The sequence below is a fragment of the Oryctolagus cuniculus genome, chromosome 17 (assembly GCF_051225735.1).
Source record: "Oryctolagus cuniculus isolate XC-2025 breed Fujian yellow rabbit chromosome 17, ASM5122573v1, whole genome shotgun sequence".
NCBI lineage: Eukaryota > Metazoa > Chordata > Mammalia > Lagomorpha > Leporidae > Oryctolagus > Oryctolagus cuniculus.
Window position 1 is genome coordinate 2,070,971 of NC_142883.1, and position 13,625 is coordinate 2,084,595.

Consider the following 13,625-nt stretch of genomic DNA (forward strand, 5'->3'; position numbering starts at 1 on the left):
GGGCACGAGCAGGCCTCGGGGAGAGGCGCAGCCCGCGACCCCCAGGCAACAAGAGCAACGTCCACGGAGCGGCGGGAGCGGCTCCTTTTATAGAGGCTGGGCTGGCCCCGCCCCTCGAAAGATCCCGCGGGAACTGCCTGTCGCGCGAGAGCGGTGGCGCGTCCCCGTTCCCTACGCTTTCTCCTCACGTGACCAACAGCGCCCCGCCCCTCTCGAGGCGCACGCCCGCGCTTGCGCACGTAGGGACGTCACTTCCTGTCGGTGGCGGCGGCTGGGGCCTGCTTCCGCTTTGCGCTGAGGCGCGCTCTCTGCTCTCAGGCAGCTGGAATTATGGCGGCCGCGGCCACGATGGCGAACTCGGGTTCGGCGCGGAAGCGGCTCCTCAAGGAGGAAGACATGACCAAAGTGGAATTTGAGACCAGCGAGGAGGTGGACGTGACTCCCACGTTCGACACCATGGGCCTGCGGGAGGACTTGCTGCGCGGCATCTACGCCTACGGTGGGCGGCCGGGGCCGGGGCGGCGCGGCGCTGGGGTGGGCGCTGGGGCCGGGGCCGGGGCGGCGCTGGGGTGGGCGCTGGGGTGGGCGCTGGGGCCGGGGCGGCGCTGGGGTGGGCGCTGGGGCCGGGGCGGCGCTGGGGTGGGCGCTGGGGCCGGGGCCGGGGCCGGGGACGGGGCGGCGCTGGGGTGGGCGCTGGGGCCGGGGCGGCGCTGGGGTGGGCGCTGGGGCCGGGGCCGGGGGGCGCTGGGCCCGGTGGCGTGTCCGAGCGCTCGGGGCGCCCTCCGGGCTGGGGCCGAGCGGCGCGTGGGCCCGAGGGGGCTTCACGGAAGGCGCGGGCGCTGCGGGCGGAGGGCCGGGCGCGGAGCAGACAGGTGCGGGGCGGGCGGAGGGGCCGGGCGCGGAGCAGACCGGTGCGGGGCGGGCGGAGGGGCCGGGCGCGGAGCAGACCGGTGCGGGGCGGGCGCCGCTTAGCGGGTGCGATTCGGGCGCAGGCAGAGGCTGGAAGAGGGGGCGGCCCCGTTGGGGCTGCGTTTAGGAGGTGATCCTGGGTGCCTGTGGGTTTGGGGGGAGAGGGAGGCCACGGAGGCGCTGGGGTGGGTGTGATGACTGAGGAGGGGGCCGGGGAGGCGCTGGGGTGGGCGCGATGGCCGGGGAGGGGGCCGGGGCCGGGGAGGCGCTGCGGTGGGCGTGATGGCTGAGGAGGGGGCCAGGCCGGGGAGGCGCTGGGGTGAGCGCGATGGCCGGGGAGGGGGCCAGGCCGGGGAGGCGCTGGGGTGGGCGGGGAGGCGGCCCCGGGGGCTCTGCCTGTCCCTGGTCTGACGGCTGTTGGTGTCAGGTAGCCTAGAAGGGAGAGGGTTTGGGCAAAGCCTGGCCGCTGGGCGCTGCCGTCTGTGGTCTCCCCGCCGCGTGCCCGCGGTCACCGGAGCTGTCGCGGCTGCCCCCGTGCTGGGGGGGGGGGTCGTGCTGCATTTCTGGACGACCCCAGAGTCATCAGAACCCCACTTTTGCCCGCAAGATGGTACGTGCGCGTTGGAACGTGCTCTCAGGTTGCCGTGGGCGGCGTCTCCGGGCCAGGGTCTCCGTGGGCGGCGTCTCCGGGCCAGGGTCGCGTGGGCGGCGTCTCCGGGCCAGGGTCTCGTGGGCGGCGTCTCCGGGCCAGGGTCTCGTGGGCGGCGTCTCCGGGCCAGGGTCTCCGTGGGCGGCGTCTCCGGGCCAGGGTCTCCGTGGGCGGCGTCTCCGGGCCAGGGTCGCGTGGGCGGCGTCTCCGGGCCAGGGTCTCGTGGGCGGCGTCTCCGGGCCAGGGTCTCGTGGGCGGCGTCTCCGGGCCAGGGTCTCCGTGGGCGGCGTCTCCGGGCCAGGGTCTCCGTGGGCGGCGTCTCCGGGCCAGGGTCGCGTGGGCGGCGTCTCCGGGCCAGGGTCTCGTGGGCGGCGTCTCCGGGCCAGGGTCTCGTGGGCGGCGTCTCCGGGCCAGGGTCTCGTGGGCGGCGTCTCCGGGCCAGGGTCTCCTGGACGGCGTCTCCGGGCCAGGGTCTCGTGGGCGGCGTCTCCGGGCCAGGGTCTCCTGGACGGCGTCTCCGGGCCAGGGTCTCGTGGGCGGCGTCTCCGGGCCAGGGTCTCGTGGGCGGCGTCTCCGGGCCAGGGTCTCGTGGGCGGCGTCTCCGTGGATGGGGCCCGTATGTGTCGTGGACGCCCACGGACCACAGAGCCCTGGAGTGGTTTCCTGGTCTGTAATTGAGACAGTGGCTGCCCCCGGGGGTGCTGGGTGCTGTGGCTCCGGTGGGGGTCCCTGCGGGATCCAGGGCCACACCCCCAGAGCGCAGCCACGGCCCCAGGGCTCTGCTGCGTCCGTCCGTCCCTCTGTCCGTCCGTCGGTAAAGCAAGCCGAGGGTATCTTGCCGCTTGCTGCTCCGGTGACAGATTGGCTCACCCCGGTGATCACCGTGCTGGCGGGCGGGCGGGCCGTGTGCGCCGGGGCGGCAGCGGTGCTGAGCTGTGTGTTCTGTCCTCTGCAGGCTTTGAGAAACCCTCAGCCATCCAGCAGCGCGCCATCAAGCAGATCATTAAAGGGAGAGATGTCATCGCCCAGTGAGTGGGGTCGCGCGTGGCGTGGCCGCTGCACGCGGTCAGGGCTGCGGGGACGCGGTGCTCTCTGTCTCACTCGGTGCCAGCTCTGCACTTCAGCCTCGAGTTGTAACTTTTTTCGTTTGTTTTTTTTTTTTTGTTTGTTTTTGTTTTGTACTATAGAAGCTCTCATTTGTTAGGCAGCTTTGCTGACCTGTTGGTTCACCTGGGAATTGTGTTTAGTGCCCTCTTATTTTAATAGCTGTGTAGTCCCCGTTTGCCTAGCTTTTTTTTTTTTTTTTTAAGATTTATTTGTTTATATGGAAGGCAAGTTAGAGAGACACAGGCAAAGATCCGCTGGTTCACTCCCCAGTTGGCCGCAGTGGCCAGAGCTGCGCCGATCTGAAGCCAGGAGCCAGGAGCTTCCTCTGGGCCTCCCACACAGGTGCAGGAGCCCAAGGACTTGGGCCATCTTCCACTGCCCTCCCAGGCAATAGCAGAGAGCCAGAATGGAAGTGGAGCAGCCAGGACTCGAACCCGCGCCCACATGGGATGCCAGCACTGCAGGCCAGGGCCTCAACCCCCTGCGCCACAGCATCGGCCCCCCTTTCCAGTTTTTAAAAAGACTCATAAGACGCCTTCCTTTGGAGAGCCGTGATTATGTAGAAGGAGGTTCCCTGTGCCAGCTGGAAGACACCTGTTGACGTAGAAGCTTGTGTGGTCCGTTGTGCGGGCTGAGCCTGCCCGTGCCGTCCACAACACTGTGGAGACGTGAAGGCTCAGGTGCGGTGCCCGTCGTGCGCCCTGCTTGGCAGTGCAGCCGGGTGCAGGGCCGTCTGTGGGAAGAAGCGCCCGGTGCTCCTGGGGCTCTTGGCGCCCGCTTGGGGCTTCGGGACGAGAGGTGCCCGCGGCCCCTCTGAACCCCACGACTCTGAATCCCACGACCTGAGTGCGCTCTTTTCTCTTGAAGTTTCTTCTCGTCTACTTGAAAGGCAGTGACGGGGGTGGGGTGGGGTGGGGTGGGGTGTGTGTGTGCTCTCTCCTCTGCTGGTAGTGACGGGGGGGTGCTCTCTCCTCTGCTGGTAGTGACGGGGGGGGGTGCTCTCTCTCTGCTGGTAGTGACGGCGGGGGGTGCTCTCTCCTCTCTGCTGGTTTGCGCACTGTGTGCCTCCAGCGGCCAGAGCTGAGCCAGGAACTGGGAACTCCGTCCAGGTCTCCCTCGTGGTGCGGGGCAGGAGCACTTGGTCCATCATCTGCTGCCTCCAGGATGCATCAGAGGGAGCAGCCGGGAGCTGACCGGGCTCTCAGACAGACGGGGGGGTCAGAGGGAGCGGCCGGGAGCTGACCGGGCTCTCAGATGGACGCAGGGGTCTACTGTGCTCTTAACGCTTGCCATGTCTGTGTCTCCGTGTCCAGGTCTCAGTCCGGCACAGGCAAGACGGCCACCTTCAGTATATCTGTCCTCCAGTGCTTGGACATTCAGGTAATTTGAAACTTAAGGCCTGCTTTTTTTTTTTCCCCCTTTTTTTAAAGGTTTATTTATTTGAAAGAGTGAGGCAGAGAGAGAGAGGTCTTCCATCCAATGGTTCACCCCCCAAATGATTCCAACAGCTGAAGCTGAGCCGATCTGAAGCCAGGAGCCAGGAGCTTCTTCCAGGTCTCCCACGTGGGTGCAGGGGCCCAGGGACTTGGGCCGTCCAGTGGTGTTTTCCCGGGCACGTTAGCAGGAAACCGGATTGGAAGTGGAGCATCTGGGACTCAAACCAGCATCCATATGTGATGCCAGCACCTCAGGCAGAGTCTTCGCCCACTACGCCACAGCACTAGCACCAAAGAGAATCTATTTATTTATTTATTTGACAGGCAGAGTGGACAGTGAGAGAGAGAGAAAGGTCTTCTTTTTCTGTTGGTTCACCGCCAATGGCCGCCGCGGCTGGCGCACCGCACTGATCAGGAGCCAGGTGCTCCCTCCTGGTCTGCAGTGCGGGTGCAGGGCCCAAGCACCTGGGCCATCCTCCACTGCCCTCCGGGGCCACAGTAGAGAGCTGGACTGGAAGAGGAGCAACCAGGACAGAATCCGGTGCCCCCCCCCCCCTTAAGATTTATTTATTTATTTATTTGAGAGGAGTTACAGACGAGAAAGGGAGAGACAGAAACGTCTTCCATCGGCTGATTCACTGCCCCAAATGGCCGCAGTGCCCAGAGCTGTGCTGAACTGGAGCCAGGAGCTTCCTCTGGGTCTCCCTTGTGGGTGCAGGGGCCCAAGCACTTGGGCATCTTCCACTGCCTTCCCAGGCCATGACAGGGAGCTGGGTCAGAAGAGGAACAGCCGGGACCAGAACTGGTGCCCATACGGGATGCCAGCACTGCCGGTGGAGTCTTAGCCCCCTATGCCACAGAGCCAGCCCCAACGAGAACCTTAACTGCACAGTACCTGTCATGCATTCCTTTTGGTTTAAATGGAGGCTTTTTTTGTTCTGAACCCAGTCCGAACAGGTAAGCAGTGTTGCTGGATTTGTGGTTCAGATGTGGTTGAGATTGGCTCCCTCTGTTAGGAGTCAGAAGGAGGGTCGTACACGGTCGCGCAGCACCGATGACGGTGGTGTGGGCCGCGCAGGCTGTGTGGGGATGCTGAGGACGGCTGTCGCCTGTCGCGTTCTTTCACCAGGTCCGGGAGACGCAAGCTTTGATCTTGGCGCCCACCAGGGAGCTCGCGGTGCAGATTCAGAAGGTAAGACCCTGGCTGTGCTGATTGGGGGGTCGGATCTCATTTATTTTTTGTCTCCTCAAATTATTTGCCTGATTCCTATCATTTTGCCCTAAATCATCTGTTATATGAGTTATTGGATAGAATCAAATCATCATTTGTTATATGAGTGGCTGCTTAGAATCAAGTAATTTCTAGGATAGGCTGTGTGTTTTCAGGAGGTTTTTGTGGCCTTATAAATGTTAATTTTGTTTTTAAGGTTTATTTTACTTGAAAGTCAAAGTTAGAGAGAGAGGTCTTCCACCGCTGGTTCACTCCCCAGATGGCCGCAACGGCTAGAGCTGGACCGATCCAAAGCCAGGAGCTTCTTCCGGGTCTCCCACGTGGGTGCAGGGGCCCAAGCACTTGGGCCATCTTCCACTGCTTTCCCAGGCCACAGGAGAGAGCTGGGTCGGAAGTGGAGCAGCCAGGACTTGAACCAGCACCCATATGGGATGCCAGCACTGCAGGTGGCGGTTTTACCTGCTATGCCACAGCACTGGCCCCATAAATATTAATTTTTTAACTAAAAAACTACTTTAATAATAAAATGTTTATACTTACATATCATATAGATTTTGGAAGGATGGACAGTAACGTTTGGGGTAGGTAGGAGTTTTATCTGTTTCCCACTCTAGTTAATATGTATTGATTTCCTAATAAGAAACAAGGAAAATGAACTTCATTTTGGTGGAAAGAGAGCAGAGAGGTTTTGTGGCTTTAGGGCATAGGTGGTAGCTGGTGACTGTCGTGGCCTGGGGTAGAAGGGCCCTCCTTGCCGTGGCTGACGTGGCCCTGTGCTGCCCCAGGGCCTGCTGGCGCTCGGGGACTACATGAACGTGCAGTGCCACGCCTGCATCGGGGGCACCAACGTGGGCGAGGACATCCGCAAGCTGGATTACGGGCAGCACGTGGTCGCCGGCACGCCGGGGCGCGTCTTCGGTGAGTGCTGGAGCCGTGCTGCCTGGGGGGTCTTTGCCCTGGGTCTCCCCTGGGGTGCGGGGAAGGTGTCTGAGACACCGTGAGAGAGGCTGGCCGGGCCCGCACTGCCCTGTGGTCCCAGGTCTGAGCGCCCCACGCACGTCTGGTCTTTCAGACATGATTCGTCGCAGAAGCTTAAGGACGCGCGCCATCAAGATGCTGGTGTTGGACGAGGCTGACGAGATGCTGAACAAGGGTACGGGCGGCACGAGGGTTTCTTTGCTGCTGACGCGAGTGCGGGGGGGCAGCTGGCTTGGGTCGGGCACGAGCGGAGGTTTTCATGCTGCGGTTTGTCAGGCCGGTCCCCGGCAGCACAGGAGCGCTTCAGGTCAGGTGGCCCGGCCCCCTGGTGGCTGTGGTGGGCCGCGTGGGCCGGTGCCGCGTGGAATTGAGATGCTGCTCACGGAGGTGTGGTGGTCGTCTGTAGAGGCTTCGCTTGCTCTCCTAGCTGCTGCACTGGGGGTGTGACTGTTCGTGCTGGGCCCTCGCTCGACAGACGTGCGGCTGGCGGTGTGGCACCGAGGTAAGGCTGCTGCTTGTGGCCCTCCGTGCTGGCCTGGCAGCTACTCCGCTTCTCATCCAGACTCCTGCTGGCGTACCCAGGAAGGCAGTGGGAGATGGCTGATGAGCTGGGCCCCGCCATCCAGTGGGAGGCCAGGGTGAACTTCCTGCTTCCTGGCTCTGGCCGGGCCCAGGCCTGACTGCTGTGGTCACGGGCAGTAAACCAGCAGAGGCAAGGTCTCTCCTCTTTTCCTCCCTGCCTCTCCTCCTCCCTGCCTCTCCTCCTCCCTCCCTCTCCTCCTCCCTCCCTCTCCTCCTCCCTCCCTCTCCTCCTCCCTCCCTCTCCTCCTTCCCCTCTCCTCCTCCCTCCCTCTCCTCCTCCCCCTCTCCTCCTCCCTCCCTCTCCTCCTCCCTCCCTCTCCTCCTTCCCTTCTCCTCCTCCCTCCCTCTCCTCCTTCCCCTCCTCCTCCCTCCTTCTCCTCCTTCCCCTCTCCTCCTCCCTCCCTCTCCTCCTTCCCCTCTGCTCCTCCCCCTCTCTTCCTCCCTGCCTCTCCTCCTTCCCCTCTCCTCCTCCCTCCCTCTCCTCCTCCCCCTCTCCTCCTCCCTCCCTCTCCTCCTCCCTCCCTCTCCTCCTTCCCCTCTCCTCCTCCCCCTCTCCTCCTCCCTCCCTCTCCTCCTCCCTCCCTCTCCTCCTCCCTCCCTCTCCTCCTCCCTCCCTCTCCTCCTCCCTCCCTCTCCTCCTCCCCCTCTCCTCCTCCCTGCCTCTCCTCCTTCCCCTCTCCTCCTCCCTCCCTCTCCTCCTTCCCCTCTCCTCCTCCCTCCCTCTCTGTGTTGCTCTGCCTTCCAGACGGATGATTAGGAAACAGCACACGCAGCAGCAGATCAGACGCTGGGACGCCTCCTTGTATCTGCGTGCCTGGCTTAGCACACGGGCCCTGCTCCTGCCTCTGCCCACACCTGCCCGCGAGGCTCCAGGGCCCGAGAGGACTGTGCCTCGTCCAGGCCGTGTCCAGCAGTGCGGCCGAGACAGCGCCGGAACAGGCGTGGCGCATGTGGCTTGAGGGTCGCAGGGAGCCCTGGAGGTTCATGCTTCATTTGAGGGGCAGGATAGGCCTCCCGTGCACTGGTGCATTCCCCACACGCCTGCAAGAGCCGAAACCAGGGACCGGCGTGCCTTCTGGGTCTCCTGTGGTGACAGGGACGCAGTTACTGGAGCCCCCTGTCTGCCTCCTGGGACCTGTGTTAACGGCAGTTGGAGCTGGGTGTTGAATCCAGGCACTGAGATCTGGGACACAAGGCAGTTTGTGTGTTTTTTTTTTTTTTTTTTTTTAATTATTTATTTAATTAAAAAGACAGAGACAAGTCTTACAGAGAGAGATCTTCCATCCGCTGGTTCACTCCCTAAATGGCTGCAACAACTGGAGTCAGGCGCTTCTCCCAGGTCTCCCATGTGGGTGCAGGAGCCCAAACAGTCGGGCCATCTTCTGCTGCTTTCCCAAGCACATTAGCAAAGAGCTGGACCGGAAGTAGAGCAGCTGGGACTCGAACTGGTGCCCGTATGGGATGCTGGTGCCACAGGCAGTGGTTTTACTTGCCATGCCGCAGCGCCTGCCCTGGGACACAGGCATCTTCACCACCACGAGGCAAAAGCCCCATTGCAGGGGCGGAGTTAATCCATGCCGGGTGTGGCACCTGGGCGACAGTCTGGACTCCAAAGTTGGTGGGTGATTGCCAGGTGGGGGCACAAGCGTACCGGGAATGGAGGAGGGGCGGCGTTTCTGTGGGGGAGGGGAAGGCGCTGGCTGTCTGGAGCCGAGTGCGACGGGAGAGGGGCGGGAGTGGAGGCCGTGATGGTGATGGTGGTCTGTTGGGTTTCAGGGCAGAGGGCCTGGCCAGGGCGGTCTTGGCAGGCAGATTGCAGTGGCTTCCGCTGTGTGGCAGTGGGACCTGGGCACGCGGGGGTCGGGCCAGAGGGAGGCCAGGCTCGCGGGGCTGACGGGGGACAGGGAGAAGGGCTCTCGTTTTCTGTTGCTGCAGTGTCTCAGGCTGGGGCTTTCAGGAGACCTGGTTTGAAGTTATGTTTGTGTGAAAGACAGAATGAGAGTGCCGAGTGCGCACTCCTTCTGCTCGCTCGCTCCCCAAGTGGCCGCAGCAGCCCGGTCTGGGCCAGGAGGAGTCAGGAGCCCGGAGCTCCACCTGGATCTCCCGTGGGGGTGGCAGGGACTCGGGCGCTTGAGCCATCATTTGCTGTCTCTCAGGCTGTTAGCAGGAAGCCGGATTGAGGCAGAGGAGCCAGGACCCAGAACCGGCCTTCGGGCAGGCGCCGTGGGGGTCCTCGCAGCGAGTCGGCCAGCTGTGTTACGGAGTGTGCCCCGTGTGTAGAACGGTGTGTGAGAACGCTTCAGGAAGTCGTAGGAGGGCAGAGCTGAGTTTCTTTTAGTGCAGAAAGTCTGAGGGCGTGCTGGTTCTCAGGAAACACGTCTCCGGGAGCTGTTGCGTGCTCACGTGGCGGCGGTCTGTTTCATCACACTGAGCTCATCTTTGGGTTTTGTTTCCTGCGTGTACTTCCGGGCTTTCCGTCTGCCATAATGAAGGACTGTGAGGGCTGTCGAGAGAGGGCAGGTTTCCCTTAGCCGGGGACTGGAACGTGGTGACAGCCGTCACGAGCTGAGCAGACCCCTGGGCGTCTCTTGTGCTCCCTGGGAGCCCCTTGGTACCCTGGCTCTGCCTCTGCAGTCCGCACCCAGGACTGGAGCTCTGGGTGCCTCTTGTCTGGCCCTGAAGTCCTGCCCCCCAGTCTGTCCAGGCCTGCTCTGCGGCTCCCTGGTGTCTGGGAGGCCCCTGGTGCTCCTCCTGTCCCTTGGGGCAGAGGTTCTGAACGTGAGGTCACCTGGGAGCTTGTTGGGGTGCACATTCCTGGGCTCTGCGCTCTGATCCGGTCCTGTGCAGCCCACGGGCACCTTGCACACTTGCCGCCCTACCTGGCTCTGCCCGGGCTTAGCCGAGGCTGCTGTGTGAGACCCGTGGCCTGGCCGTGTTCTTAGTGGGGGATTTTGTGTAGAGTCCTGATCTGTGGATTCTCTTTGCGACGCTGGACACAGGCCTCACAGAGCAGCAGCAGGTGGGGTGGGGTCCCTGGCCCCCAGAGCACTTCGCGTTGCAGAAGCCCAGAGGGAAACCTGGCTTCCTCCCCTGGGGCAGCGTGGGCGAGCGCGGCCTGTGGCTCTGGCCTGCGCCTGCAGCTCTGCCTCGAGCCACCTGCCGGTTGACGCTGGTTCTGGGTCTGCTCCGCAGGTTTCAAAGAGCAGATTTACGACGTGTACAGGTACCTGCCTCCAGCCACACAGGTGGTTCTCATCAGTGCCACGCTGCCGCACGAGATCCTGGAGATGACCAACAAGTTCATGACAGACCCCATCCGCATCCTGGTGAAACGGTGCGCGCTCCTCCGCCTCCCCGGCCGCTTGCTTGTGTCTAGAGGCTTAAAACCGGTGGCGTCTCCTGAACCGCCTTTTGTGAAAAGCCAGCTTTTATACGCGCGTCTTCCTTTGACGCTGTTTGGTTGTCCGTGTGTCTTGTTGAGAATTGCGTGCGAGGTCCCGCAGGTTGTTGGCTGTTCGGAGGGATGCAGAGCCTGGGGGTGCGGGGCACAGGTGGGGCGCTGTGGCCGGCAGGAGCGCCGAGTAACAGGCCGTCTCTGTCCCCCAGTGATGAATTGACTCTGGAAGGCATCAAACAGTTCTTTGTGGCGGTGGAAAGGGAGGAGTGGAAGTTTGACACCCTGTGTGACCTCTACGACACGCTGACCATCACCCAGGCGGTCATCTTCTGCAACACCAAGAGGAAGGTAGCACCTCCGCTCCGTGTGGCCTCGTCGGGGACTGAGGCCTTGCTCTTCCGAGCCTGGCCGAGGCCCTGCACAGGCGCCCCGTGCACGTGTCGGGCCTTGTGGGATGTGGTTCCGGTGCAGGAGCAGCCGGAGAGGATTCGTAACGAACACATCCCGGTGAAAGTTCATTTAGAACCAGTCCCAGCCCTAGGGATTCAGATTCCAGTGGTTTGAGGTGGGACCCTGGCCCGGTACTGCTCAGCTCCCTGGGGGATGCGGCCGGGCGGGCAGACAGGAGGGAGGGCTCATGTCTCAGATGAGAGTCAGACGTGGCCTCCACACCCCGAGAGTTGTGTGTGGAGTAGTGGGTTAAGAGGATTTTGTAAGTGAGCTGGCGTTTACTGGGCAGCATATGAAGGGGGCTGAGAGCAGTGGCATAGTGGGCACGGCCCCGTGTCACCCAATGAGGCGTGTGAACGTTGGGTGGTGACCTGAACCAGCTACGGTGGCTCCCGTCACTTGGTGACACATCTTAGGCACACTGTCGCATGTGTGGTCCGTGGTCGGCCCCAGCGCCGTTGGGTGGCGTGTGGCATTCAAGTCCTCGAAATGAAGTGCTGAGTCCACGTTGCTGGTTCGGCTCCGAGCTTCAGGCAGCGTGTGCTGGTGTGGCTTGCAGGTTGACTGGCTGACGGAGAAGATGCGGGAAGCCAACTTTACCGTGTCCTCCATGCACGGAGACATGCCGCAGAAAGAGCGGGAGTCCATCATGAAGGAGTTCCGCTCTGGCGCCAGGTCGGTGAGCTGCTGGGCCCGGGCTGGGCGCCCCCGTCCCTCGTCACTGCCTCCGTGTGACCTCGTCCGCACTGGCAGCGACCAGGCTGTGTCACCCCTGTGACCTCTCCACCCCAGATTGGCCACGTGGTGTGGGGGATGCACACGCGTGCTGAACAGACGTGTGCGGCTCCTCTGCGTCCTTTTTTCCTTTTTTAAAATTTATTTATTTACTTGAGAGGCAGAGTTGCAGACAGGGAGAGACAGAGAGAGGTCTTCCATCTGCTGGATAACTCCCCAAAGGCCACAACAGCCAGAGCTGGGCCGATCGGAAGCCAGGAGCCAGGAGCTTCTTCCGGGTCTCCCACGTGGGTGCAGGGGCCCAAGCACTTGCGCCATCTTCTACTGCTTTCCCAGGCCACAGCAGGGAGCTGGAGCGGAAGAGGAGCCGCCAGGACTTGACCTGATGCCCACGTGGGCTGCCTCCTCCTGTGGCGCCGGCTTAGCTACTGTGCCACAGCTCCAGCCCCCTCATCCTTTGTCTAACTGTGTGGTCCGTTTGGAGTGGGGGAGCCCTGACTCTTGGGCGGTCTGTGGTCTTGGTGTCCCTGTCCCGAGCCCGTGGGGAGAGGTGCGTTCCATCTGGAGAAGGCGTCCCCCTGCGCCTGCCGGCTCTGCCCGCCTCCTCTCGGGGCTCGGTTCCAGGTGTCTCCTGGATCAGCACGGCGCGGGTTCTGCTCTCCCTTTGGTCTGAATTAGAGAATGCTTCCTCTCCCCTGCTGATCCAGCCCTCACGCCCACAACCCGGGCTGGACTGAAGCCGGACCCAGGAGCTAGGGTCAGCGCAGGTCTCCTGGGTGGGTGGCAGGAACGTCACCCGAGCGTTCCCTCCGCCTCTCAGGAAAGCAGTCAGGAGCCGGAGCCGAGCGCTCAGAGGTGGGAGTGGGCGCCTCGACCCCCAGGCCAGCGCCTGCCCCACCTCAGTGTCTCCTAAACACCCCTGCTTGTCTCCATCTTGTTAGAGGCACAGGTGTGCAGAGAGAGGCGTTTCATCTGCTGGCTGTACTGACCCCCCCGTCCCCCTTCGTGTCCCCCTCGTCCCCCTGGTGTCCCCCCCCCCCGGCCCCCTCACCCCCCTCACTGCCTTGCGCCTTCTCCTGCAGCCGGGTGCTCATCTCCACAGACGTGTGGGCACGGGGCCTGGACGTCCCTCAGGTGTCCCTCATCATTAACTACGACCTCCCCAACAACAGAGAGCTGTACATCCACAGGTAGGCCCCGCCCCCGCCCGCCGGGAGCCCCGCCCCGCCCCCCCCTCCCCCCGCCAGGAGCCCGCTCTCTGTACTGAAGTGACTTTGGTCCCTGAAGGATCGGGAGGTCAGGGCGCTACGGCCGCAAGGGCGTGGCCATCAACTTCGTGAAGAACGACGACATCCGCATCCTGCGGGACATCGAGCAGTACTACTCCACGCAGATCGACGAGATGCCCATGAACGGTGCGTGTGCCACGCGTGTGCGTGTGTGTGCATGTGTGTGTACATGTGTGTGTCGGGCAGTACTACTCCACGCAGATCCACGAGATGCCCATGAACGGTGCGTGCACCTGTGTGTATGTGGGGTATGTGTGTGCGTGTGTGTGTGTATGTGAGGTATGTGTGTGCGTGTGTGTGTATGTGAGGTATGTGTGTGTCTGCGTGTGTATGTGGGGTGTGTGTGTATGTGGGGTGTGTGTGTGTATGTGGGGTATGTGTGCATGTGTGTGTGTATGTGGGGTATGTGTGTGCGTGTGTGTGTATGTGGGGTATATGTGTGTCTGCGTGTGTGTGTATGTGGGGTATATGTGTGTGCGTGTGTGTGTGTATGTGGGGTGTGTGTGTATGTGGGGTATATGTGTGTCTGCGTGTGTGTGTGTATGTGGGGTGTGTGTGGGGGGGGGTGTGCCCGCTCAGCTCCTCAGCCCGTGTCTCCGCCTGCAGTTGCCGATCTGATCTGAAGGGCGCTGGAGTCCACCTGCTTGGGCAGAGCGAGGGGCCGCCGCGAACGCCTGCTGAGGCCCCGCCCCGGGAGCCTGTGGGGGAGTCACTTCTTTTCTTATCCACGTGTAAATAATGCATTGTTCTCAGCCTTTTTCATTAAATGTTGGAAACTTCGCCCGCTGGGTTCTGGTGTCTGTGTCAAGGTGCCGCCAGCCTTTCTAGGAACCGGCCGGGTCATTCGGCTCAGGCCGCTGAA

The 13,625-nt window shown here is 62.6% G+C and overlaps 1 protein-coding gene across 2 annotated transcripts; it reads left to right on the plus strand.

Annotated features, from left to right (window-relative positions):
- Positions 1-291: 291 nt before the first annotated feature.
- Positions 292-13,543, plus strand: EIF4A3 (eukaryotic translation initiation factor 4A3). 2 transcript variants are annotated; one of them, XM_089317050.1, is made up of 12 exons: positions 292-499; positions 2,514-2,586; positions 3,979-4,045; positions 5,231-5,293; positions 6,118-6,250; positions 6,405-6,485; positions 10,085-10,226; positions 10,499-10,637; positions 11,299-11,414; positions 12,557-12,664; positions 12,762-12,986; positions 13,370-13,543. In XM_089317050.1, the coding sequence occupies exons 1-12, from the start codon at positions 331-333 to the stop codon at positions 13,500-13,502; spliced, it is 1,449 nt and encodes a 482-aa protein (XP_089173176.1). In that variant the 5' UTR covers positions 292-330; the 3' UTR covers positions 13,503-13,543. The 2 variants fall into 2 exon arrangements, with proteins under 2 accessions (XP_089173176.1, XP_051686449.1); XM_051830489.3 differs by having other exon boundaries at positions 12,762-12,889.
- Positions 13,544-13,625: the final 82 nt, after the last annotated feature.